The sequence below is a fragment of the Anarhichas minor genome, unplaced genomic scaffold (genome assembly GCF_050575085.1).
Source record: "Anarhichas minor isolate MPS153535 unplaced genomic scaffold, ASM5057508v1 ptg000074l, whole genome shotgun sequence".
Classification (NCBI taxonomy): Eukaryota; Metazoa; Chordata; class Actinopteri; order Perciformes; family Anarhichadidae; genus Anarhichas; species Anarhichas minor.
In genome coordinates, this window is record NW_027466520.1 from 167,501 (window position 1) to 195,500 (window position 28,000).

Sequence of the window (28,000 nt, forward strand, 5' to 3'; positions counted from 1 at the left end):
CACACACACACACACACACACATAGCAAATGTGACCTCCCAGCATGCATCATTAGCCGTGTGTTGTATAAAATGAAAATGGGATTGGAACGATTCAGAGATCTATATTTAGTGAATACATTTTACATTTATTTATTTTCCTCGTGTGTCTCTGTAACATTATTTATGTGTGTGTGTGTGTGTGTGATAAGTCCACTAACAGTGCCCCCCCTCCCGCCCCAGAGCCTTCTGGGTATTAGCGTGACATCATGAGTTTCAGTGTCACAACAACGAGGTTTGACATGTTGACGTGAGAGCGACCGATGTTACCGTTGACTTCCTTCATTTCTTCCTCCACTCGTTTCTTTACTCGCATTCTTCCTTTTCTCATTCTCTTCCTTTCCTCCTTCCTTTGGCCTTTCCTTATTTCATTTCCTTTCCTTTTTCCTCTCTTCCTTCATCCCTTTCTTCCGTACTTCTTCCTTCCTTCCCTTTATTGCACTCTTTCCTCTTTCCTTCCTTCCTTCCTTCTTCCTCCTGTTCCTTCCTTCATCATTGCACTTCCCTTACATTGATCCTTCTTCTTTTCTTTCTCTTATACAGCTATCCTTCATTCTATCCTTCATTTCCTTCCCTTTTTGTTCTGCCTTCCTTCTTTCCATCCTTCATTCATCCTTTTTTCCTTCTCTTCATTCCTTCCTTCCTTCCTCCTTTCCTCCTTTCACTTAATTTCCTTTTTCCTCTCTTCCCCTTTACCTCACTTCCTTCATGCCTTTCTTCAGCTTCCTTTCCTTCTTTCTTCCTTCTGTTCCTTCCTTCATCCTTCATTGTCCCTCCTTCCTTCCTTTCTTTCTTTCCTTCCTTGTTTTCTTCCTCATACATACGTTCATTCTATCCTCTGCTTTTCCTTCATTCTTTCTTTTCGCCTTGTCTTCCTTCCTACAACCTTTCCTTACTTCACTTCCCTTTCTTATTCCTTCCTTCCCCCTTACCTCTCCTCCTTCCTCCTTTCTTCGGCTTTCTTTCCTTCTTTTTCTTTCATTCGGTCTTCCTTCCTTCCCTCTTTTTTACTCTTTCCTTTATTCTAGCTTTTTTCCTTCCACCCTTCCTCCCTTCCCTCCTTCTGTTTCCTCCTTCATTTGTGCACTTCCCTTTCTTTCTTCCCCTCCCTCCTTTCATCCTCTCATACATTTATCCGTTCCTTCCATTCTCTTAATTTCCTTCCCTCGCTTCCTTCCTTCCTATATTCCCTGCTGTTGGTTACGAGGTGTGACACTTGACATCTCATAACAAAAAAACTGAATCATACACACACACACATGAATGCATGCATAAATGCCTCCGCACACACACACACACACACACACACACACACACACACACACTGAGCTGAGCACAATGAGGCCATTTCTAAAGGGATAAATCACCTGAATTGGAAAGGTTTGGTCATCATGACACACACACACACACACACAGACACAGACACACACACACACACACACACACACACACACACACAGACACACACACACTCGTCTGGGCGTATTCATCCAGTCAGGTCAGCATATCCCTCTGCAGGGGGAGATACAATTCCTGCCGCTGACAAGAGAAGAATAAGAGGTTGTTGACTGTGAGTGTGTGTCTGTGTGTGTGTCTGTGTGTGTGTCTGTGTGTGTGTCTGTGTGTGTGTCTGAGCTGTCCGGCCTATCAAGCTCGTTATTAAATATCCATGAGACCATTAAGCTAAATAGATGAATGAGACTCTGTCATTGCTCACACACCCACCCACCCACCCACCCACCCACACACACACACACACACACACACACACACACACACACACACACACACACACACACACACACACACACACACACACACACACACACACACACACACACACACACACACACACTGATCCAGTGACTGGTGACTATGAGACTCTTTATAACAACCAGAAATGACGAGAAGAAGAAGAAGTCTTCTAATATTTCCTCGTGTTCTTTGTTGACTTCCTCTCTGTCCTTTCCTTCTCACTTCCTTCTCACTTCCTTTACTTCCTTTCTTCACATGAAGGATTCAGCACCACGTATTAAAGTGTGTGTCGCCTCCAGAGACTCATGATGGGATGTATTCTGTTCATCAGGTTGAGTTTAGAGGAAAACTATGAATATAAGAATATTCAAGAGATGTTGATATACAGAAATATACAGTTATTTGCTCAAGTTGTATTTACTACATGCAGATAAAAAGAAAATGACCTTTGACCCCCCCTCCAAAATAAAAGCTCTCAGACCTCCTCCATGTCAGCCTCAACACACGGTCACTATTATGTTTCATGAAGATAAGGCGCAACTATATGAGCCATAATTAGTAGAACTTCCGTAGTTATTTTAACTCAAACCACGAACTAAGTATTTCAACATCTAGTCCTGAACATTATTACGTTGTTTGCTTGTTATTGATGCGTGTTGCAAGCTTTTCTGGGTAACGTTTGGTATGACATCATATGAAGCGTTGTGTGAAGATGTATTAAAAGCAGACAGACTCAGAAGCCGAGTTGTTTCAGCACCACGGACAGCGCCGTCTCTTGGACCTGAAGGGAAAGCTGAGTGATTGTTTGTAAGATCAATGAGCAGAGAATTGACCAATCAGATCGTAGCGTCACTAAACTTCATCATTTAGTCATCGATCACCGATTCTCTGTTAGTTTAAACTCAGAGTCTCAAGTAACAGGAAGCACCGCTGTTTCCTTCATGTAGAACAAGCAGACACACACAGACACAGATACACACACACACAGACACACACAGACACACACACACACACACACACACACACACACACACACACACACACACACACACACACACACACACAGCTCATCTTGCTGGAGAACAAGAGGAGAGGAAAGCTTTCCTTTCTTCTGATGATATCTCGTCATCTCGTCTTACACTGCACCCCCCCTCCCCCCCCCACACACATACACACACACACACACACACACACACACTCATCACATGTCACCACATCAATCAATCCATCTGTGTGTGTGTGTGTCTGTGGGTGTGTGTGTGTGTTGACCATCAGATAAGTGTACTTTCTCTTCTCCAGTTACCGCCTCCTGTCTGCTCTGAATCCCTCTGATTAGGACACACACACACAGACACAGACACACACACACACAGACACACACACACACACACACACACAGACACAGACACACACACACACACACACACACACACACACACACACACAGACACAGACACACACACACACAGACACACACAGACACACACACACACACACAGACACAGACACACACACACACAGACACACACACAGACACACACACACACAGACACACACACACACACACACACGCACACACACACAGACACACACACACACAGACACACACACGCACACACACACACAGACACACACAGACACACACACACACACACAGACACACACACACACACACAGACACACACACACACAGACACACACACGCACACACACACAGACACACACACACAGACACACACACACAGACACACACACACACACACACAGACACACACAGACACACACACACACACACAGACACACAGACACACACACACACACACACACACACAGACGCACAGACACACGCACACACACACAGACACACACACACAGACACACACACACACACAGACACACACACACACACACACAGACACACACAGACACACACACACACACACACAGACACACACAGACACACACACACACACACAGACACACAGACACACACACACACACACACACGCACACACACACAGACACACACACACACACACAGACGCACAGACGCACACACACACACACACACACACAGACACACACATGCACACACACAGACACACACACGCACACACACACACACACACACAGACACACACACGTCAGAGCTAAGTTTTTTTTAACCAAAGAATTAACATCATTTTTAAATACTTGGATAAAAGAAAGAAAGAAAGGAAGAAAGAAGGAAGGAGGAAACAAAGGAAGGAAAGAAGGAAGGAGGGTAGGAAGGAAGAAATAATGGAAGGTGGAAAGGAAGGAAGGAGGGAATGAAAGAAGATCTCATAAATCAGCCAACGAGTTCAAACACAGGGTCAAAGGTCAAACATCCTCTCTCTCTCTCTGACCATCGGATAAGTATAAAACAACACCGCTGCAAGGTTTCAGCTTCAACAGCTGAACGAAGCCCAAACAATACAGGTGAGGAGTCAGGGGTCAAAGGTCATCCACCTCCTGCTCTTCAGGGCCCATGAACACCATTCAACGTCCGACAATGCAGTTATTACGACGAACGCCTTCGTGCTCACAACCAATAAAGTTCTTCTACCACAAAGAGCCAGAGTTTAAAGAAGCAAACACAACCACCGATCAGCAGATTCACAAGGTTCATGAGATCAGCTCTAGAGGTCCGAGGTCACTCACCACTAGGTTCCCGATGACCATGACCAGCATGAAGACCAGGAGGCAGAGCGGCTGACCCGCCACCTCCATGCAGTCCCACATGGTCTCGATCCACTCGCCGCACAGCACCCTGAAGACGATGAGGAAGGAGTGGAAGAAGTCCTTCATGTGCCAGCGAGGGAGAGTGCAGTCCTTCGAGATCTTACAGACACAGTCCTGAAGGAGGGAGGAGACAGAACCCGCGTTATACGTCTCAGGCTTTTATTGTGAAAGGTAGGAACTGGTCAAGAGTGAAAGGATTAATAAAGTTTGCTCCACACAACGTGACTTTATTTGAAAGCTCAGAAAAAACGATGTTCCGGAAAAAAATATGAAGTTGTTTTTTCACCTCATAATATATTTATTCTGTGTTAAAGTACAAATGATAAAAACAACAGCTCAAAAGTGCAGCGCAAGAATTAACGGCCTCTGATTGGCTACGGGCTGCTAAACGCTAACATTAGCCTAGCTAAGATTTTTGTTTTTTATATTTACAACTTTCATATATTATTAAATTCACTTCGGATCATTTTTGAGGCAAGAAATGAATTGTATTGATTTCAAATATTAAGTAAATTATAGGAATATCTATAATAATATCTATAATAATAGTAATAATAATAGTAATAATAATAATAATAATAATATAGCCCCTACACAGCCTCCAAAAACGTGAACTTAAAGCTCCAATTAGCATCATAGCTAGGCTAACGTTAGCTTTTAGCAGCAAGTAGCCAATCAGATGCATACTGGGTAGGCGCTCCCGCATGTGTGCAGAACGGGTCGGTTGCTGACGGCCTGAAGCCTGCGTGTTGGTCAGAGGTCAGAGGTCAGAGGTCACGTTACCTGGTAGTTCTTTCCAAACAGCTGCATGCCGACGACTGCGAAGATGAAGACGATGATGGCGAGGACGAGCGTCAGGTTGCCCAGAGCGCCCATGGAGTTCCCGATGATCTTGATCAGGGTGTTGAGGGTCGGCCACGAGCGGGCGAGCTTGAACACGCGGAGCTGCAAGCAACACAGGAAGACACGGGTTTTCAGAATAAGAGCCCTCTTTAAACTTGAGTTTTTTTATGTGTTCAAATGCAACTCTTTGTGATGGCCCCACGGTCGAGTCTTATTCTGTTTGTTCCTGTAATGTTGCTGATAGTTTTCAGTATAACTGTGAGAGAAAGGAGGAAGGAAGGAAGGAGGAAGGAGGAAGGAGGAAGGAGGAAGGAGGAAGGAGGGAGGGAAGGAAGGAGGAAGGAAGGAAACTCGTAAACTAGGATTAGGAGACAAATAAAATGAAAAAGAAAGAACATCAAAATCAAAAGAAAGAAGCGAACGTTAAAGTGTGTCTTTATTTGTGCATCTGTGCGTTTTCTCCTGCAGAACCGACAACACCAGAGAGACACTGGAGAGACCGCAAGGACACGTGTGTGTGTGTGTGTGTGTGTGTGTGTGTGTGTGTGTGTGTGTGTGTGTGTGTGTGTGTTGATGGTCATTGTGTGTGTGTCTGTGCGTGTCTCTCTGTGTGTCTCTGTGTGTGTCTCTGTGTGTCTCTCTGTGTGTCTCTCTGTGTGTCTCTCTGTGTGTCTCTCTGTGTGTCTCTCTGTGTGTGTCTCTGTGTGTGTCTCTCTGTGTGTCTCTCTGTGTGTGTCTCTGTGTGTGTCTCTCTGTGTGTCTCTCTGTGTGTGTCTCTGTGTGTCTCTGTGTGTGTCTCTCTGTGTGTGTCTCTCTGTGTGTCTCTGTGTGTCTCTGTGTGTCTCTGTGTGTCTCTCTGTGTGTCTCTGTGTGTCTCTGTGTGTCTCTGTGTGTCTCTGTGTGTCTCTCTGTGTGTCTCTCTGTGTGTCTCTGTGTGTCTCTGTGTGTCTCTGTGTGTCTCTCTGTGTGTCTCTCTGTGTGTCTCTGTGTGTCTCTGTGTGTCTCTGTGTGTCTCTGTGTGTGTGTGTGTGTGTTGCAGTCACCAGTCTGAAGGAGCGCAGCACACTGAGTCCCTCCACGTCGGACAGACCGAGCTCCATGAGGCTGAGGCAGACGATGATGCTGTCGAAGATGTTCCAGCCCGTCTGGAAGTAGTAGTACGGATCCAGAGCGATGATCTTCAGCAGCATCTCCGCCGTGAAGATCCCCGAGAACACCTGACACAACACAACACAACGGGTGGTTTGATGAAATGATTCATGTTGTTCATGATCCTGCTCACAAAGAAAAGATCAAATACATAAAGAGAGTCCAGCAGAACCAGACCAGGTTCACTTTGCATCTGTCCCACAAACATGCAAAATGAAAGAATGAGGCCACCTGTTGCTTTACCTGCTAACAAACGCAGGAAATATACACACAAAGATATACAAACACAGAGAACTCACTGTGTATTACATGTAAAATATAAGATATAAAACATTAAATTAAAAAAAACACAGTGACAAACAGAAAAGATCATCTGAAAACAAAGCTAAAGACACATTCGCTGAAGGACAACACATACAGAGCTAAATGAAGGGCAGAGTTAGCCAAAGGAAAGGACATTTCAGCATGGGTTAGGGTCTCACACACACACACACACACACACACACACACACACACACACACACACACACACACACACACACACACACACACACACACACACACACACACACACACACACACACGTGTCACCTCCAATAACTCGTGCTGAAGTACACAAGTTCTCTAAAAGCCAACACGAGTTCAGCATCAAAAGGACGTTCCAGCACACTGACCTGCTATATGCTCACGTTAGCATCCACTGTTAGCATCAGAGCTAACCATCGTACAACATAGTGGGCATGTACAATGAATGTGTGTATGCTAGAGTGTTAGCAGAATCACCAGTAACCAGAGCGGTCTGCAGGCGTCAACCTTCAGTTCTTTAAGTGAATCCAGAGCTTCATGTGTTAAAGCTGCATTCTCTCTAGTGTCCACCAGGGGGCGACTCCTCTGGTTGTATAGAAGTCTATGAGAAAATGACTCTACTTCTCTCTTGATTTATTACTAAAGAACAAACAAGAAAAAGCACATTTGGAACGCAGCTGTGATGGCGGCCAAAGATCCAGACGGTAACGTTGAAAATGCTGAACTCAAAGCTTCCAAACATCAGAACCAATAGACGTCATTCACTTCATATCTACAGCCGACGGCTTCACGTCTTTGTTTTCCTCTGTTGTTGTTTTTGGGCAAATCAGCACAAAGTGTGATGTGAACACAGTCTTTACTCTGCTCCACTCCGGTTTGATGCTCATCTCTTCATTCAGAGGCTGCAGACCTCCTGATTCGGTGATTTTTGTCATTTGAACATTTCTTCTCTCAGCTGTTTGCTCCTGTGCTTTTGATCCTTTAAGCCCCCCCCCCCCCCCCTCTCTCTGCAGACCTCAGCTCGTCCAGGGTTTGCTTCGCTCTGCTTTACATCACGTGTGCGTCTGTGTGTCCTTGCAGCAGCCCCTCTCCCTGCTTGTTGTTCCAGAAAGAAGGGGATCCTCGATGTGACACCGGCTACGTGACACACGTGTGTGTGTGTGTGTGTGTGTGTGTGTGTGTGTGTGTTTGCTTATGTGTGTTTCACAGTGTGTGCGCAAATGTGTCCAAAAAAAAAAGGAGTTCTGAGGTTTAATGGAACTGACTTGACTCTTTTTTTGCACAAAATCAGGCACTTTCTGGGGTTACCACACACACACACACACACACACACACACAAACACAAACACAAACACACACACACACACACACACACACACACAAACACAAACACACACACACACACACACACACACACACACACACACACACACACACACAAACACAAACACACAAACACAAACACACACACACACACACACACACACACAAACACAAACACACACACACACACACACACACACACACACACACATTCATTAACTCTCATTAACTCTGTAGTGCGTTGATCAGCAGTAATAACAATCAGCCTGTTATTACTGCTGACATCAGGAGAGCCTCTCTGGATGACGGTGGCTCTTTTGGGACAAAAAGGTCGAGAGACTGTAAACGAGCTTCAGCATGCCGGCGGCTGGTGAGGAACCAGGTCGCTGGTTTCAATCCCTTCCTGCCGGGTCTCCGGTGTTTCGGTTACACGGTGTGTGTGTGTGTGTGTGTGTGTGTGTGTGTGTGTCCACTGACGTCAGCAGAGACACTAATGAAGTTAAACAGAGTTCAGCTGTCAGACATCAGCAGCAGCCTCAGGCCTCAAACAGCTGACACATCACCGCTCCTTCATTTAAAGAAGTATACAGGTATCACACTGTTACTATTATAAATATACTCTTTGGAAATAATATGTATAAGAAAATAATCCTCTCTCTGTCTGTCTGTCTGTCTGTCCGTGTCTCTGTCTGTCTGTCTGTCTGTCTGTCTGTCTGTCTGTCTGTCTGTCTGTCTGTCCTCTGTCTGTCTGTCCTCTGTCTATCTGTCTGTCTCTAAAAATAAACTCCATAATAAAACACTTTCAGGCTCATTTTTCATTCCCAAACTAACAAAGACTCTGACGCACTAAAGTCGTCAGAGACACACTAAAGTCTTCCGGCTCTAAAAGATCTCCAGAGGAACCAGGAGACCGTTGTGGAGGCGGAGTCTAAAGTGGGACATGTTGAGACCACAGACTGCTTACAGGAAGTGGACTCACTGGTTTGTGGACTGATGTTTTAAAGCCTTGAGTTGTGAGAGAGTTGTGTACATGTTTAACTGATTCATTCATTTGTTTAGTCGTGCACACAACGCCCCCCCCCCCAACCATCACGATACAGCCGCAGTGGTCCAACATTTCATTACGTTCATAAATCAGTTTATTTCCCTTAAACTAAATGTTTTGTCTCGTCTTTCTCCAGCTTTGCAAATAAAAGCTCAAGTTTTTCATCCAGCCAAAGGAAATCAGTGTAACTGTGCACACACTTGTCTTCCTTTGTTCATGTAAAGTTCCACACTATAGTTATAGACACACTATAAACTCTACACTATATATATACACACTATAGTTATTCCTTATCAGACAGTAACTTTGTCTCTTTGTCTCTCAGCATGAGAAACATTCAGCTCCTCGTCTCTCGTGTCTTAGTTCTACGACGATAAGTGAAAATATAAAAGTATCTCTGTGACCTTGATCTCCGTGTTCCACTATTAGAGTCCACTCAGAGCGGCTCTATAGATAAAAGCCTCCACTAAATGGTATGCATCCTTTAGGTCTGCACACACACACACACACACACACACACACACACACACACACACACACACACACACACACACAGGCCAGCTCAATGCTATGTAAACATCTGTGAGGATTAGAGGAATTATCTTTACAGAACTTCACACTGACAGCGGATCCTTTTGAGTTGACTCAGCTCTTCTTTCTGAGCTGAACTGCTGTAGAATTGAATTGAAGGAGAAGTTTGTTCTGTTTACGCTGCACAAGTTTACGGCTGAATCCGACGTTTATATAACTGCAGTTTGACCTGGTAGAACATAATGTTATATTAATTAAAACCAGTTATCACTCAATGCATCGCAGCCTCATGCAACAGTTTGGATAACACCTTAAAAATCCAGCAACACGTCAATATTCACTCTTTACATGAATACAGTTTTTTTTAAATGAACTACAGACTTCAAAGGAAAAAACGCAGTTAGGTTTAAGCTACTACAAATACTTAGGTTTAGTTAAAGATCGTGAAATACTTAGTAAGGTTCAGGAAAATATCGTAAAATAGATAGTGTTTGTAAAAGATCGTAAAATACTTGGGTTTAGAAAAAGATCGTAAGATATTTAGTTAGGTTCAGGAAAAGATCGTAAATAATTAGTTAGGTGTAGATAAAAGATCGTAAAATACTAATAACTTTGAGTTGTTTGTAACCGTAGTTTCAGTCATGTGATCATTTTGTGGAATTTTTTTCACAATATTTTCATAAGTCAGTGAGACCTGTTGGGCGTCCGATCACGTGCCCGATAAGAAGTTCAGTAATCAATCAATGAAGAACATACAAATAAAGTTGAATTCATGGATTTGTTGTATTTATCTGATGCAAAAAAAGTAAAACAAACAACACGATATCGGCTTCATGTATCGACCACTAGTCCAGTGGGGATGAGTCTGACAATGTTGGTTTCGTGTATTATTGTGAATATGGAAAAGAGTTTTCTCTCTTTGAGAAACAATTCATGCTCAAACCTCATTTTCACAAAAACAATCTCAAAAAGTTAGAAAAGCTGCACTTTATTTATCTTCAGGTAATTTAAACACCATCACTAAAACCTGGAGCATCACAGGGTTAATAAAAGCATCTATCTGGATCCACCTAACGCTCTCACAGTGGCCCCCCTGTGGGCCCAGAGCCAGTGATTGAACACCACACTGCTGCAGGCCGACCCACAGCCGCTGTTTCTACTTCTGAACTTTATTACCATCCTCCTCCTCGAAACAGCAAAAACCTGCAAGCTGAGCTGAGGAAACCTGACACGGCTGCACAGGAACATGTGTGTGTGTGTGTGTGTGTGTGTGTGTGTGTGTGTGTGTGTGTGTGTGCAGGTGTGATCAACGTGGTTGGATTTTGCCCGCGAGGCCTTTCACACCTCAGGTGAACCAATTACCATATTGCATCAACCTATCAGCTCCTGTCAGATCTACGGCACACCTGCAGGGTCAAACAGTGGAATTAGTCACGGTGGTTCACCATCCGACCCGCTTCTGTCAGCTCCAATACTCAAAAACAACACACACACACTTTCGTTTTGTGTTTCTAGGAGAGCAGAGTCTATTTCTTACTCTCTGAGGTTTGCAATTTGTACAAGAAAGGGTTTCAGGCGGTCTCAGAAGGTCAGAGGTTTGTTTCCCCCCAAACAGTCTTGGTGACAAAATCTAACGCGCCTAGAGTTTATTTATTCCACAAACATGGACACTAAACACCAAGTGAAGAAGTTCAAGCTTCACACTCGTAGACGTTCATCAGAAAAACAAACCTCTGGAACACAACAGTCACAAATATCTCTGTTCTGATGAAACAGGGTTCTGGTAGACTTGATTTGAAAGTTAATGTTAACTGACATCTATTTGTCCCGAGTCTGCAGTTGTTACTTCAAACACTACCGTCTACCTTTAGACCGTACACTGGTTCTGCTGGTTTTTCTTTTACCCCCTTTTTGTTCCATACAGGCTCACTGCACGATCACTACTCGTCTTATATAAGCATGTTAGTTTCATTTAGCATGTCACGAAATATGTTAACCCTCTTACTGGTTGAAGGCCGTCCGATACTGGTTCATGGCTATTCTCATCACAGTCTGCTTGAATTGGGTATCTTTTAAAAACTAACGATGCCAGTCCCAATACCAGTACCCTTAAAGTGATACGGATACTTATAGCGTACGTCATTAAACACCCATCATGTGAATGGAAGCTGTACGTGTGTTCCACTGGTTAGCTGACATTTATTTCTAGATCTCGGCACAAAGAGGATCGATTGCATGTATCGTTTGACTGGAGAACGTTTGATTCTTGGTACTGGGTTATCTTTACATGCCCATCCCTCCTGGATATTTGATATACTGAGACACCAGACTAACAGCAACACAACATGACCTCAACAGATACTATTCGACTCCGTCAGGTCTCACACAGAACCACCAGCTGGAATTTCACTCAACTCATCATCAGATGTGGTTTTGATGGTCAGCTCTGATTCACATAACTCTGTTTGTGCTCCTGTTACTGCTTCACTATCATTTACAGCCAAAGCTTCCATTAACAACTTCATCCCTCCATCCATCTTCCATTATCCATCCCTCCATCCTTCCCTCCTTCCTTCCCTCCATCCTTCCCTCCGTCCTTCTTTCCATCCTTCCCTCGTCCTTCTTTCCATCCATCCATCCCTCCATCCTTCCCTCCTTCCTTCTTTCCACCCATACCTCAATCCCTCCATCCCTCCTTCATCCATCAACATTTCTATCCACCCAATCACCCATCCACCCATCCACCCCTCCATGGTGCCTCCATCCATCCATCCATCCATCCATCCATCAAAGCTTCCTTCCATCCATCTATCCACCCCTCCATGGTGCCTCCATCCATCCGTCCATCCATCAAAGCTTCCACCCATCCATCCATCCATCCATCCAACCATCCTTCCATCCATCCATCCTTCCATCAAAGCTTCCATCCTTCCATCCATCCATCCATCCATCTTTCCATCAACGCTTCCATCCGTCCATCCATCAAAGCTTCCATCCACAATTCCCTCCCTCCCTCCCTCCTTCCTTCCCTCCCTCCTTCCTCCCTCCCTTCCTCCTTCCCTCCCTCCTTCCTACCAGGTTTCCGATGCTCAGCATGCCGTTGAACTCGTCGGTCATGGGGTAGTGCTCCATGGCCATGAAGAGCGTGTTGAGGACGATGCAGACGGTGATGGCCAGGTCCAGGAAGGGGTCCATCACCATGATCTTCACCTGCTGCTTCAGCCTCAGCCAGTTAGGAGAGCTCTCCCACACCAGGTATCGGTGGGCGAAGACGTACCAGCACGGGTGGCATCTCTTATGGGCCTCTTCCAGCTCTGCATCGACCGGGAAGAAACCAGACCAGAGGAGAGCAGATAAGTGAGTACCAGTAAATAATAGATCATCTGTAGGACTGCTCAGTCTTTAGTCTCTGGAAATTAAACCAGATCATTGATTTTCACAGGAGAGTCTGGAACGAGTTCAAGTCAGGAATTCTGAGCTTTGAGTCGTAAACAGTCGAGTTCAAGACTTTTTTTGGATTTTGTCATTAGATTCATGAGTCCTAGTCATGTGACAGAACAGTAGATATTAAAGTAGCTTCTATAACTTCATAATAAAACATGACAAACACAAAGGTCAATATGAACCTAATGAATTCATTCACACGTCTGGTCGGATAAAGTAAATACATGAGGACATTTTGAACAAAAACATGAATTCAAACTGCAACGTAAACTGATAAGACTGCGTATGTAAAGTGAATAATACAGAAAGGAATTAAGGATGAAAGGAATTAAGGAAAGGAGGGAATGAAGGGTGCACAGATGGATGGAGAGAGGACTTTTCTTTTCCTCAATGATGACCGCCGAGGGCAGAGACAGTGACTCAGCAGACCACACACACACACACACACATGAATGCAGATTTGGACAGATATGAACCCAAAAATCTGTTACATGAATATCATCAAACACACACACACACACACACGATACACAATCCTGTATCGACACACAATTGTACAACACACATTGAGTTAAAAAGTCAGACAAGGTCCAGTCCCATGTTACACACAAACAGTAGAATGTGAATGGGGAATGAACTCGATGACCAGAAACCATAAAGTCAGGGAGACTTTTATTTAAAAAAATCATTTTGGATTGAATTCACACAACCAGGCGTCTGGAAAGAAAAACAAATTTGACACCAAGCTCAGAAAAACACCTCGATAAAGCTCAATGAATGTGCTGCTGTCCTCTTTAGCCTCCGTTTGTTTAAAGATACACTGAATCATCAGCTCCTGTCTGCAGCGTGCGTATGCACAGATACACATCACTGGATCACTTTGATACTGAAGGAAAGTTAAAAACGTGACGATTCTCAGGTAACTTCTGCAGATATGAGGGTGTGTTTATTCTGCATGACTGGACATCATGATATCCTGTGGAAGTGTGCAGCACTGAATGATATGAATGTGTGTTTGATGTCTTTGTGTAACGATCTGACCGAGTTATGACTCAGAGAAGAAGTGCATTTATTTAACCTAAGTTAGAGTTAGAGATTTAGAGTGGAGGTTAACTGTTGACCAGGTGTTTGAGGCGTCCCTGAACACCTGGATGTGTCTTTCATAGATGGTGTCCTCACCTTCCATGGCGTCAGTGAGGTAGCTGGCAGCGCTGAGCGTCCTCCCCCTCCTCACCGAGTCCTGAGTGGACGAGGGACGAGGTAACAGCATCGTACTGAGCTCTGTGGTGGACGTGGGGACCTGAGAGAGAGAGAGAGACAGAGAGAGAGAGAGAGAGAGAGAGAGAGCGACAGAGAGAGAGCGACAGAGAGAGAGAGAGAGCGACAGAGAGAGAGCGAGAGAGAGAGAGAGACAGAGAGAGAGAGAGAGCGACAGAGAGAGAGCGACAGAGAGAGAGCGACAGAGAGAGAGAGATAGAGAGAGAGACAGAGAGAGACAGAGAGAGATAGAGACAGAGACAGAGACAGAGACAGAGACAGAGACAGAGAGAGAGACAGAGACAGAGAGGTAGTTTAGTTTATTCAACAGTAAACAGAATATTTATTTTAACATGAATTCTGTAAATGACACATAACGGTTCATTCATGAGCATCAGTTGTCATCTGTTACTGTGGTGATCACACACACACACACACACACACACACACACAGAAGGAAATAACTGCACTATGTTTGACCCACATAACTGTGTGTGTGTGTGTGTGTGTGTCTCACTAAAAATTGCATCAGTCGCTGTCTGAACTCTTAGAAGCCGACGTAATTTATCATCTGTAAAACCAAACGCTTTAATCAAACTTAAATAATGAAGTAGAAGTAAGAGTAAGAGTATAAAGGACTTCCTGTTAAATTTGAATACCAGTTTCAAAACAACTGAAAAAATATATAAGAAGAAGAAGAAGAAGAAGAAGAAGAAGAAGAAGATAAAATAAATAACAATGTAATTAAAATTAAAATAAATAAATACTGATCATAATAATTGATCTCTTTGAAACCTGGACTACCACCACTACATTTTAAATAAAGTTTTATCCTTTTGAACAGCTTGTATGAAGATGAACTCGGGACCCGGAGGAGTTCAGGAACCTCTCGGCCTCCAGAGAGCTGAACCTCTGGAAGATTACGTAACACTTCCTGCTAAATGCTCCTCCAATGAGACGTGACGCATGTCACTGAAGGTCGCCGCCCACGACAACACCTGCATCCTGTCTGCGAGTCAGGGAAGTACGAGGCAACACACACACACACACACACACACACACACACACACACACACACACACACACACACACACACACACACACACACACACACACACACACACACACACACACACACACACACACACACACAGCTTCCGTTGGCTGCTGTGGGTTGCTGTGGCAACATTTCCAAGGCAACTAAGTGCTCCTTCCTCCTCTTCCTCCTCCTCTTCCTCACCTCCTCGTCTGAGCATCAGGACGACTGGTTCATGTTCTTCATGGTCAAAATATAACTTATCAAAACTGTGGAGCCGTTGTCATTCATGTATTTAGTTATTTAGCAGATAACAAGAAGAAGTACTTCATAAGTTTTATATATATATTTTATCACAGTTGCTCTGAAGGCAGAATTAATATTATAGAGATGAAAACAAGTATCCTCGTACAACAGTTTGTATATCTTACCAAAAGTTACGCCTCATTTTTCGGGTGTTTTTCTAGAAATGTGCTCGTTACTTGAATACAGCCTTTTCAAAATAAACTGCCGTCTTTATAGGAAATAACTTAGTTAGGTTTGAGAAAAGATCGTGAAATACTTAGTATTGGAAAAAGATTGTGAATTACTTAGTTAGGTTCAGGAAAAGATCGTGAAATACTTAGTATTGGAAAAGATCGTGAAACACTTAGGTTCAGGAAAAGATCGTGAAATACTTAGTATTGGAAAAGATTGTGAAACACTTAGGTTCAGGAAAAGATCGTGAAATACTTAGTATTGGAAAAGATCGTGAAACACTTAGTTAGGTTCAGGAAAAGATCGTGAAATACTTAGTATTGGAAAAGAACGTGAAATACTTAGTTACGAGTTAGTTTTGCCGTCTTTACACTACTTAGTTCATGATTACAGGATTAACGAATTAACAGGATATCTACAAATTTTTTTTCGTGACACCAGCTTGATGCACGTCTGTCTTTTCAAAAAGCTGATCTCCAATTCATCCCACGGAGTTAAACATCATGATGTGAAAGAAAAACACTGTTTGTGAAATATAAAATTCTTCTTCTTCGTTTCCTTCTCTTTCTTCTTCTTCTTCTTCTTCTTCTTCTTCTTCTTCTCTTTCTTCTTCTTCTCTTATATAACAGTGGTATCGGGTCCAGCAGGTGGAGGTGAAGAACACCTCCAGGCGTGGAGCTGCTGTGTTTGTCCTCCTGATACTCTAACCTCCTGCCTGATGGGGAGAAGACTGTGAACAAGTATTAAAATAAATGTAATCCCTGGTGACACGGAGCCTTCAGCTACGGTTTCATGAGATGAAACCAAGACTTCTTAAACTGAACTGTACTCTAACTGTCTGAGAGCTGCTGGAGAGCAAATACAGTGGAAGACAATGGGCTCCAACCACCTCTCATATAGAGCAGAATACAGACTTTATAGTTCTCTATTCTCTTTTGTACTTCTTTTACTGTCTCTATGCCATCATTTTAGATTTCTTTTTAGTCTTTTTGTGTCTCTTTGGGGTTATTTTAGTCTCTTTGTCATTATTTTGTGTGTCTTTGTCGTTTCAGTCTTTTGTAGTCATTGTGGGTCTCTTCGTAGTCATTTTGTGTCTCTTTGTTGTTGTTTTGGTCTTGTGTCTCTTTCTGTCTCTTGGTAGTTGTCCTGCTTCTCTTCGTAGTCTCATTGTGTCTTTGCAGTTGTTGTGTGTTTCTTTGTGTTCATAGTGAGTCTCTTCCTGGTGTGTAAGTGTCTCTTTGAGGGACATATTGTAGCTGAAGGCCAGAGGGGCCCAAGGTGTCAGGGGCCCCTCTGGCCTCCAGCTACAAAATGTCCCTGGATGGAACCAAACAGATGTCATGTGGTTTTAAATGAATCTGTAATAACTTGTAATTAAAATAATCAGGTGACTTTGAAGAACCTGGAACTTGTGAAATAGAAATGTATACACGCAATGTGTGTGTGTGTGTGTGTGTGTGTGTGTGTGTGTGTGTGTGTGTGTGTGTGTGTGTGTGTTAGTGTGTGTGTGTGTGTGCATAAAGGAAACTCATAACGTGCCTGAGCTGGTATGTGTGTCTTTTTCCCCTGATGCCATAGCAGTGACACGATGTGTGCTCTGACATGAGCGTGTGTGTGTGTGTGTGTGTGTGTGTGTGGAGGGGGGGGAATACCACAGTGTTGTTATCTGAGATGGTCGATATGTGTGTGTGTGTGTGTGTGTGTGTCTTTAGCACATGATATCAGAGTGGAGTTACGCAAAGCACTGATTCATAATTCAGATGTCTGAGTGTTGAACGGCTGCAGACTTCATCACTGTTTCCACACACACACACACACACACACACACACACACACACACACTCACACTCACACTCACACACACACACACACACACACACACACACACACACACGGTACTCACACTCTCCTCCTTGACCTTCTCCATGGTGCAGGCAGGCAGCTGCCCCTGCAGCGAAGGTGGGGAAACCCCGTTCTGGTCAATTGCAACAAAAAGCTTCCCGTTGACGTTTAGAGTTGGATAGAATACCTGGAAACACACACACACACACACACACACACACACACACACACACACACACACACACACACACACACACACACACACACACACACGAGATATGAATGTGTGTGAAGACCTCTTATGAACTCCGCAGATATATTTTCTTTGATCAAACTATTTGGTTTAATATATTTTCTTTGACTCAATCCGCAGAATAACTCCTGAGGGGACGTTCTATTCTATCAGACCTCATCTAATATAATATCATAGTTTTATCACTCACATCTTAAACCTTTTCATCCAAACTCATCTAATTTCATCTCATTTAACAAAATCTAATTCATGCTGTCATGTTATATAATCTCCAACGTCATAATATCTCATTACAAGTATCTACTCTCATTTGTATTAGCATCAAAATATCTCGTCTGACTTTATCTCATTTAATCTCGTTTCATCTCGTTTCATCTCACTTCATTTAATCTCGTAACTCTACTCTCTTCTCATTCACTCCCTCAGCCTCTACGTTTCCCGGCCTCCTCCCGTCCTCTCACCTGGGAGTTCCTGCTGGCGTTGCTGTAGGTGCTCAGTCTTCGTTTGGGCCACGGGTGAGGCAGGATGCCGCTGAAGGTCCCGCCGCTGTAGGTCCGACCCCCGACGCCCTCCACCACGTCGCCCGGGACGCTGTACTCGTCGTCGGCCATCTCTCCCTCCGACCCCCGGCTCCTCAGACGGAAGTTGAAGATGGAGGAGACCTGGCTGCTTCGCCGAGTCCTTGAGGAGAAGGAGCGAGCGAGGAGAGGGTGGAGAGGCTGGAGGAGGACGTAGATAACGTTACTCTGACTGCGTGACGTCTAAATAAACCATAATACCACAGATTCGTCTTTCCTCACCTTTCCCCCGTCCGTCATGTCCACCTGTAGCAGCTTCTCCTCCGATTGGTTCGCCTCCACGTCGGCCACTCCCACCAGCGCCTGACTCCGCCTCCGCTCCTCCACGCCGTCCAATGGCAGACCGAACGGGGAGAGATCTGGTGACATTATGGAGTCCGAGTCGAGGAGTTTCTGGGCGGCAACCTGGTGAAAAAAAAAGATTCAGAGCGTTTCTTTAAAACGTAGTCGAGCCAGTAGACAAAAGAAGAATTTACAAATAGATGTCCGTTTAATCAGTTTACCTGCTGCTCCTTCTTCAGCATCTCCATTGCAACCTGAAACTCCCGCTCTTTCTGGCTGGCCTCGGCGATGGTGGCCTGGTTCTGCTCCTCGTACGCCATGGCCACCACGGCCAGGATGAGGTTGACCAGGTAGAAGGAGCCCAAGAAGATCACCACCACGAAGAACACCATGTAGGTCTTACCGGCCGAACGCAGCGTCTGCAAAAAGGAAAATGAACAAAATGTTCTGGATGTCTTCTCACGTATTGAAGAAGACTTGAAACTAGAGACTGAGACCATAAACTCATGTTTACAATGTTTACTGAGGTAATAAATCAAGAGAGAAGTAGAGTCATTTTCTCATAGACTTCTATACAACCAGAGGAGTCGCCCCCTGGTGGACACTAGAGAGAATGCAGCTTGAAGACTTTATTATTTTGGTTTGTAACGTAACCCTGAACCCGTGGTCTGGTGTGGACGGTACCTGGTGGTAGAGGTTCTCCCAGTAGTCCTGAGTCATCAGGCGAAACAAGGACAGGAAGGCCCAGCCGAAGCTGTCGAAGCTGGTGTAGCCGTAGTTTGGGTTCCTTCCTGCCTTCAGACAGACAAACCCATCTGGGCACTTTCTGCAAAACACACACACACACACACACATACACAGACACACACACACACACACACACACTTAGTCAAGTACTACAGGTGTGTGGTTACATAATTATAACCCCTGGTTCTAATGAACTGTGGGTGTTGGAACATTTTGAAAGCTGAGACATTTCAGTCATAAATATCAAAACACCCCCCCCCCCCCCCGCTCTGTTTCCTCATCTGTGTTTACGACCGACAGGGACCCGCCCACACGGCTAACGTCCGTCATAATTGATATTCCACATTCACATCCGATCACATTCATCGCCTCCTACGCAGTCACATCTGATCCGCTGATTGGTGGAGGGAGAACTGCTGCTGCTGCTGCTGCCGACTGAATCTCACAGCGACAGCCATCGTTGTTACAGGACGGCAGCCGGGAGGTGAAAGGTCAAGAGGCCACAGCAACCTGAAAATAACCCTCTGACCTGCAGAGGATCGTCTAGTGAGCGCCGGGTTACTCCTAAAACCAGATGCTTTTATAGCGACTACTCTATTACAAGTAAAAGTCCTCAATTCAAAATGTTTCTCTTCTTCCAACAAAATTAGTGTTTTTGTGATTTTTTTTCCACGTTCAAAGTCACAGACGACAACAGGGTCAGTAAAAAGTGAGAATGTTTTAATTGTATTTCTTGTGTGTAGAACTTGTTTTCAGCAGGTAAATTAAAACATTTGAAGACATGCTCACAGTGGACATCAGTTCCTCTTTGGTTATAATTAAAGTATATGAGAATCTGCAACGACTGTAATCTTTGAATTTTAACTTCTGCAAGTTTGACGACATGAATCCTAAAATAATCACGTTTTAATGACTTCCTGGTTGTCTCCAGTGTTACCGTTAGTGGAAAATACAAAAAGTTAATTGTATTTAATTAGAATTTCTGGATATAATTATAACAACTTAACATTTAAATTTGAGTGAAACAGACTTCAGTCTCAAACAAAGAGTGAAGTTACTTTCCAACGACAAAGAAACAAAAGAGTTGCTTTAGTAGAGTGAGAGGAGGAGTGATGAAGAGGATGAAGAGGATGAAGAGGAGGAAGAGGATGAAGAGGAGGAAGAGGATGAAGAGGATGAAGAGGAGGAAGAGGATGAAGAGGAGGAAGAGGATGAAGAGGATGAAGAGGAGGAAGAGGATGAAGAGGAGGAAGAGGATGAAGAGGATGACATTAACATGAAGGAACCTCTGGTTGAACAAAGCTCTGAGTCACACAGGAGTTTCACGCTGAGTCACAGAAAAAAACATTTAAAAAACAAACCAGGTTGCCGCTGTGTGCAGACGCTGTCTGGGGATTCAAACCGACAACCCTGCGGTCACAAGCCCACTGCGGTGACCCGCCACCCCCGCTGGGCCGCCGCCGCCGCCGCTGGGAGGCTTTTAAGCAGCTCATCATCAGACAGCCAGCCTGTTATTTATTATCACTTTATTACACGAGGATAAGTGGAGCTGCTTCATCACGTTATGTAACGGTTACACAACAGCTGAAGGGAAAAGACTACTTCAACATTTAAGATATCTTTGATGAGAACAGTGGACTTTACTGAATATTTGTACATTATCAATAATTATAGAGGTTTTATTACAACGTATATGGTTTGTAAGATAATATTAGTTATTTCAGCTGATCAAACTGTATTTTCTACATCAAGTGCTGAACATAAAATGTGTCATTTATTTGACCCTAAATATATATTCTACTTCATGTCACTATGTCTGCATGTATAGTTAGTTGTATACTTGTAATCTATATTAGTTTTGCTTTTAATAAAGAGCAGCTTTGTCTCAAACGTGTCCTTGAAGTTCCACCTTATCTAACAGCCAATAACAAAAGCCGTGTTAATACAATACAACACAAAAGCAGCGCTGAATATGAATCTGCTGTCAAAAAGCTCAGGAGTTGACCTTTGAAGCGTTTAACTGGAGAAGTCAATTTCATGCCTTTTAAATCCCCAAATAACGAACAGAATTTATATTATGAAACCAGCAACCACTGAGAAAAAAGAACATGTTCTCAGCTTGTGTCACTGCAAAAGCAATCAGGCTGCCAAATGACTCAGTAGATGGTAATTTTACAGCAACATGCAAAGTATTATTACCATAAAGCAGCTGGTTGAATACAGTAAATACTGTGGTTAAAGCCCAGCTTAAAAACCAGACAACTAATAATCTAAAATCAAAAAGCTGAGCAACTTCTTGTGCAATCTTTTCAATAACAATCACGTAAAACGTTCCGGCTCACTGCACTGATTTTCTAATAATTACGGTAATACTAAAAACAACAAATAAAGTATAATGCAATGAAAGGTTCCAACTCACTGCACCTCTTATCCAAACATTATGGTAACAAACAATCATTTATTTGAATGCAATAAAATTTCATAAATCCCTGCACTGCTTATCCAAACACTACGGTAACATAAACAAAAATTTATTTTCAAGCAATAAAAATGTCCAAGGATCTGCACTGCTTTTCCAAACATTACGGTAACAACAGCTATCAATTCTAATGCAATAACACATTATGATTCAATGCACCACTTACACCAAACATTATGGTAACCACAGTCAATTTTAATTACATAATACATATTTCAAACATCAAATTAAGAATTACTGGGTCATTAGTCACTGACAAAATGCTGTGCAGCTAATAATACCTGCATTACAGTAAGAGCAACTGATGTCAGGTTACAGTAACAGTGGATCTAATATCACAGTGTGCTGCTCATCTGAACATTACGGTAACAGAAACGGGTTTAAATGCATTAAATCAGCTGTTGATGTAATCCAATAGAAAAGTTCCAGGTGGCTTCTTATCCAGCCATTGTGGTAAAAGAAATGATGATAAAAAGCCGAGCAGCTGCTTGTCCAAACACTTTGGTACCAGCGATCAATATCAACACGGTTACAGAATCAGCTGATTTAAGCTTTACGGTAGAGTTATGTAATGTGACAACAAAAACCAAACTGAGCTGCTGATACAAGCATTACAGTAAAAATAATCAATGTTGACTGAATTGACACCAACCCTGAGCAAGGCCACGGCGTCACACACACACACACACTCACACTCTCACACACACACACACACACACACACACACACACACACACACACACACACACACACACACACACACACACACACTTCCATCCATCTCATGACAAGTGAGTCAACATGGTGGCATGTGAGTGGATGTGAAGTGTGTATGATGGGTCGACTGAACTGAGTGTGTGTGTGTGTTTGAGGGGCTTGAGGACATAAAGAGTGTGTGTGAGAGGTTTTTGGAGGCTGAGTGTAGCAGGTGTGTGTATGTGTGTGTGCGTGTGTGTGTGTGTGTGAGGTGTCAGACTGTGAGACAGCCAGCAGTTATCTCTCACACACACCTCTGTCTATGTTAATGGAGGGACGCCACTTCAGACCCCCCCCCCCCACTCTCACCAAAGGGGGGCCCCCTCAGTCCAGCACTTACACACCTTCATCAGACACACACACACACACACACACACACACACGCACACACTCAGTGAAAACCACCTGACGGATCGTTGGGTCAGAACAGCGAAACAAACACACATTTAGTTTTTAATTTTCTGAGAAGTCACGATGGAAAAATAATTTAACACAAAGATTCAAGTGGCGACGAGAAGATTTTCATTTTAATAAAAGTCTCTTTTATTTGTATTAATTTATGTCCCAGAAGCTCAAAGTTAGACCATGATTGAGACGAAAGAACAGATGAAATACCAAGAGACACATTAAGAGACAGAGAGAGAGACAGAGAGAGACAGAGACAGAGAGACACAGAGAGACAGAGCGAGAGAGACAGAGAGACAGAGAGAGACAGAGAGAGAGAGACAGAGAGACAGAGAGACAGAGACAGAGAGACAGAGAGAGACAGAGCGAGAGAGACAGAGAGACAGAGAGAGACAGAGAGAGAGAGACAGAGAGACAGAGAGACAGAGACAGAGAGACAGAGAGAGACAGAGAGAGAGAGACAGAGAGACAGAGAGAGAGACAGACAAACAAACATGTTGGAGCTATTCCAGGAGATATACTGGGGATTGTGTGTGTGTGTGTGTGTGTGTGTGTTCACTTCATGTTCCTCTGCCATTCAGTTCTGTTCCTGATGACCTCCTGCACACACACGCACACACACACACACACACGCACGCGCACACACACACCTCTAATTATAACACTCAGGTAAACTCGAGTCCGGGGGGAAGAGAGTACTTAGCATTGCTATAGCAACCGTATCCCAGTGCTGGTTGCCGGGGGAGATTGTTTTGTGCCATCTCTGTTGGGAGAACAGTGTGTGTGTGTGTGTGTGTGTGTGTGTGTGAACTTTCCATGTTACTCACACACCTTATCAAGTCTGGACTGAACTTTAAAGCAGTCTCTGTTCCTCAGCAGTCTGAATATTACTCACATAAACTGGACGACATGAGACGTGAACCACGTGATCAGACATCACACTATGACCTCTGACCTCTGTCAGCCTGCTTTAATCCACTGATACACTTCAACAGATGAGACAACATGTAATGTAACATGTAATCTAATTATAATCGAATCAGGCCTCGTCTAATCCCGTCTAAACTATCTAATCTAATCTCACCTAAACCAGTTTCATGTACGTAAATCCAGTGTTTTGGTGTAATCTTGTATAATCTAATCCACTTCAGACTAATCTAGAGTATCATATCCTAATCCGATCTACTCTATCATACTCTAATCTGAGCTCATCGATTTTAAGGTTTAATTGGCTTCCATCACAGAGTTATAGGAATATATTAAAAGTGTTAACGTGCCAAACATGATGAAGTGAACCCCATGGCTCATCTGGTGTGATGGTCTGAATAATCCTCATCTGGATTAGAGACACAGGACACTGTTGGAATAGTCACGTGATGTGAATTTTGGCTTTAGGTTGAGTTCACGTCAGATCAAACCAAGAGATAGAAGATGCACCAGAGCACGAGAGAGGAGAAACCTTTAACATGAAGCTCATCAACATTACGAGCAGCCAGAGGAATGTCTGTCAGAGGTCGGGGGTCACTCCTCAGAGCTCGGGCGGGAGGGTTAGGGGATTTTTGGGTGTTTTGAAGTCGACTACATTAACTTAAGGTCAGCGCGGCGCTCTCAGTGATGCCACGAGTCGAGAGGAGGAAATCCCTCCGGCTTTGATTCTGTTTTAATGTCTCATCAGTGACACGGCAGCTCCAGAAATAGCTGCTAAACTAGCGCCTAGCCGTTAGCATCACGGCACAGAGCGGGCTTGGCCACGAACCAACGCTTTGATCACAGCCGAGCCGTAGTGTGTGTGTGTGTGTGTGTGTGTGGCACTTTGATCACCACATTTGGTCACATTAATAACAGAGTCATCTCCGACGTGTTATCATTAGAACATCTAAACCATCTTGATTGCCAAGCACTTATAAGGACACACACACACACACACACACACACTGACGAATGTTCACACCAGCCTGATCCTGATAGAAAAACATTCATCAACATTCCTGTTCAGAGTCGACATGATACGAACTCAGAGGAACATCATGACGTTCAACTGTCATGGATTTAAAGCAGAGACTGTATTTAAGAAGTCGTCACTTGTCACTGGTTTGTTGTTTTAAAGCCTCGAGTTTAGCAGTCTGGCCGTCGCCATCTTGGTTTTTTTGAAACCAGTGAACAGGAAGTGACCATATCTGGACTGAGGAGGAGTGACGTAGAGACGCCGTATACGTCTCTGGTAGAGACCTGTCAATCACCGTGTAGCCCCGCCCTAAAGCATCCCCTGCTTTATGGTCTGTTTGACTCTAAATGGACCATAATGTACTAAATGAACATCATGCTGTAGTGAAGAAGACTTGAAACTAGAGATTGAGACCATAAACTCATGTTTACAATGTTTACTGAGGTAATAAATCAAGAGAGAAGTAGAGTCATTTTCCCATAGACTTCTATACAACAAGAGGAGTCGCCCCCTGGTGGTCACTAGAGAGAATGCAGGTGTTTGCGGTATGAGATTACGTACAAAGTCAATACAAAGACATGGATGGATGTGAGTAGACACGAAATTGCGCCGGGTCGAGAAAATCGACACACAGCTTTAACTAAACATCCATAAAGTTTGTTATTCTACCACAAACTACCAACTGTACAAACATTAAACAACACTTACGTATGTTTTTGTTTGGTTGCTTATTCAGTCACTAATATTTCATGTCATGTAGGAATATTTAAGATTTGATGAAGGCAGCATTTCACTTCTCGGTCCTACAGGGTAGGGTTCCCCAAAACATAAACCCGTCCACAGTGAAGCGATGAAGGACAATCCTATGCTGCTCATGTGCTATAGATGTTGTGCAGGAACATTTCATTGGAAAAGTCTGTTCAGATTTAAGAGCCCTTTGTTTGTGTTGAGTCTCTGACGGTGTTCATTGTGTTTCATGAAAGTCAGTGTTTAGTATTATACTGCTCTCAGTGTTCAGCGCTGGTCTACATGTGATTAAGGAAAAGGCCAAGTCTAAATGTTGCTGAGGAGGGATTCTTTGGGGGGGGAGGGGGGAGGATTTGTCAGGCACAATTTAACTTTTTAAAATGAAAAGCCAAAGGGAATAGAGGCTACTTAACCTTCTCTGGACTGCCTTGGCTCTCTTTATCCTCAACAAAACCTTTTCTAACTCATACATCAGCAGCTAAGAGGCTTTCCAGGCTCCTATCTGTTTTTTAAGACTCTCGGTTGTGTTGTTTCCAATGTAGAGTTTGCTGTCACGAAGTTTAAATGCAAAGAATTTCATGAGTAGCTTTAGCATTGCACTACATGTTTAATATTAAATTGTCTGAATGCTGTTTATTGACGCTAAAGTTCACTTTATCACATTATCTCCACAGGAAGAGCATCTTCAATGGTACTTTATCATTTTGTTTCTACTGCAAAAAGTGATGGCATCGTTATTGGCAGATATTCAGTCGCCAAATCCATGATGACGCCACAACAAATCCATGATGAAATTGGAAGGAAGGAAGCTAGTTAACGTTAGCTGTTAGCTGTTAGCAGCCGGTGGGCAGCACAGTCCTGCTGGGCTAAATAACGGAGATGAATCCAGTTGTTTGAAGGGGATGTTTTCAGAGCACTGTAAAATAGTTAGAAGAGAGGGAATTGTGACCGGTTGGACTTCCTAACACTAGCTCTAAGCAGCTCATAATACATCATTAAAACTATTAATGACAAGCTTCTAAAGCAACCAGAGTTGGTGATTGTTGGAACTCTGGAAAGACGAACAAAGACAGTTTTATTTTGCATTTTACAATAATCAGTGAGGTGGAATTACTGTTTTTTGTCAATGGAGTCTAGTGGCTTTGAGGAGAGCTTTCTAATTGTGTTTTGCAAGTTATGATATAAATGATCAATCATTTATTTTGATTGTTTATAATAATTGTCAAAAGGCCTACAATATCCTGGATATCAGGCCCTGGGGTGAACATCCTGTGGTTGTGTTTACTCCCTCAGCACTGGTGTCAGCGGAGAGCCTCGCTGCTCTACATGCATTTTAAAAGAGAACAACTGCTCTCGGCTGTTGTAAAATCCCTGTGAAAGGAGTTCTCGAGTGGCTCATTACTTAGCTATGTGTGTCGGTACGTGAGGAAGCCTCGTCGGAGACCTGTTTGCGTTCCTCAAGAATAGCACAGAGTGCGAAGTCATGTTCGTCTCACTGAGCTGCATCCAAATGATTTATAGCGGGAGGACAATGTGACGCTACAGAAATAGAGCCTGAGGGGGCGTCGGGGACGGCGTCTCGGCGGGACGGAGGAGACCACCGTGGGTTTGAGATCAGCTGTGGATCCGTCCGTCTGTCCGACTGCCGATCAATATTCTCACTTCAGAGAAAACCTCAGAGATAATGTGAACTCACTCACTCTCACTCTCTGCTCTTCTTCTCTTTGTCCTTCCATCTCAGATTTGACTGTTTTAACTTCTCTGTTGGTCTTTCCTTATTTCTTTATTTTTTGCCCTTGTTATAGTTGTTTTCCATGTCTTCACATTACAGAACACAAAAAGCTGAATTTAAGTGGCACTCACCAACCAACAGCGTTTACTCTTGTAAAAGCAGTTCTCTTCAGCGCCAAAGACATCATGTGATGAATTATAGAACGACTTAATGGAAGTGTATTCGTCGAACACATTATAATCTATCTGGCAGAGTCATACTAGTAGT

The 28,000-nt window shown here is 43.6% G+C and overlaps 1 protein-coding gene and 1 long non-coding RNA gene across 3 annotated transcripts in view; one reads left to right on the forward strand and one right to left on the reverse strand.

Annotated features, from left to right (window-relative positions):
* The window catches only part of LOC142937551 (sodium channel protein type 5 subunit alpha-like), an 81,015-nt gene that overhangs the window by 38,997 nt on the left and 14,018 nt on the right, over nt 1–28,000 (reverse strand). The window contains exons 3-12 of the mRNA XM_076080536.1: nt 19,607–19,748; nt 19,144–19,341; nt 18,863–19,045; nt 18,524–18,781; nt 17,871–17,996; nt 14,377–14,497; nt 12,829–13,067; nt 6,443–6,616; nt 5,340–5,501; nt 4,476–4,670 (exon numbers count right to left, since the gene is read on the reverse strand). Coding sequence (XP_075936651.1) covers nt 4,476–4,670; nt 5,340–5,501; nt 6,443–6,616; nt 12,829–13,067; nt 14,377–14,497; nt 17,871–17,996; nt 18,524–18,781; nt 18,863–19,045; nt 19,144–19,341; nt 19,607–19,642 — 1,692 coding nt within the window. The 5' untranslated portion in view covers nt 19,643–19,748. The remainder of the gene's footprint in view (nt 1–4,475; nt 4,671–5,339; nt 5,502–6,442; nt 6,617–12,828; nt 13,068–14,376; nt 14,498–17,870; nt 17,997–18,523; nt 18,782–18,862; nt 19,046–19,143; nt 19,342–19,606; nt 19,749–28,000) is intronic.
* On the forward strand, nt 11,130–21,553 carry LOC142937552 (uncharacterized). Of its 2 annotated transcripts, XR_012949421.1 has the most exons (4): nt 11,130–13,110; nt 14,364–14,457; nt 15,299–16,707; nt 18,489–21,553. It is a non-coding gene; the product is annotated as an uncharacterized LOC142937552 (long non-coding RNA). The 2 variants fall into 2 exon arrangements; XR_012949420.1 differs by lacking the exon at nt 18,489–21,553 and having other exon boundaries at nt 15,299–17,221.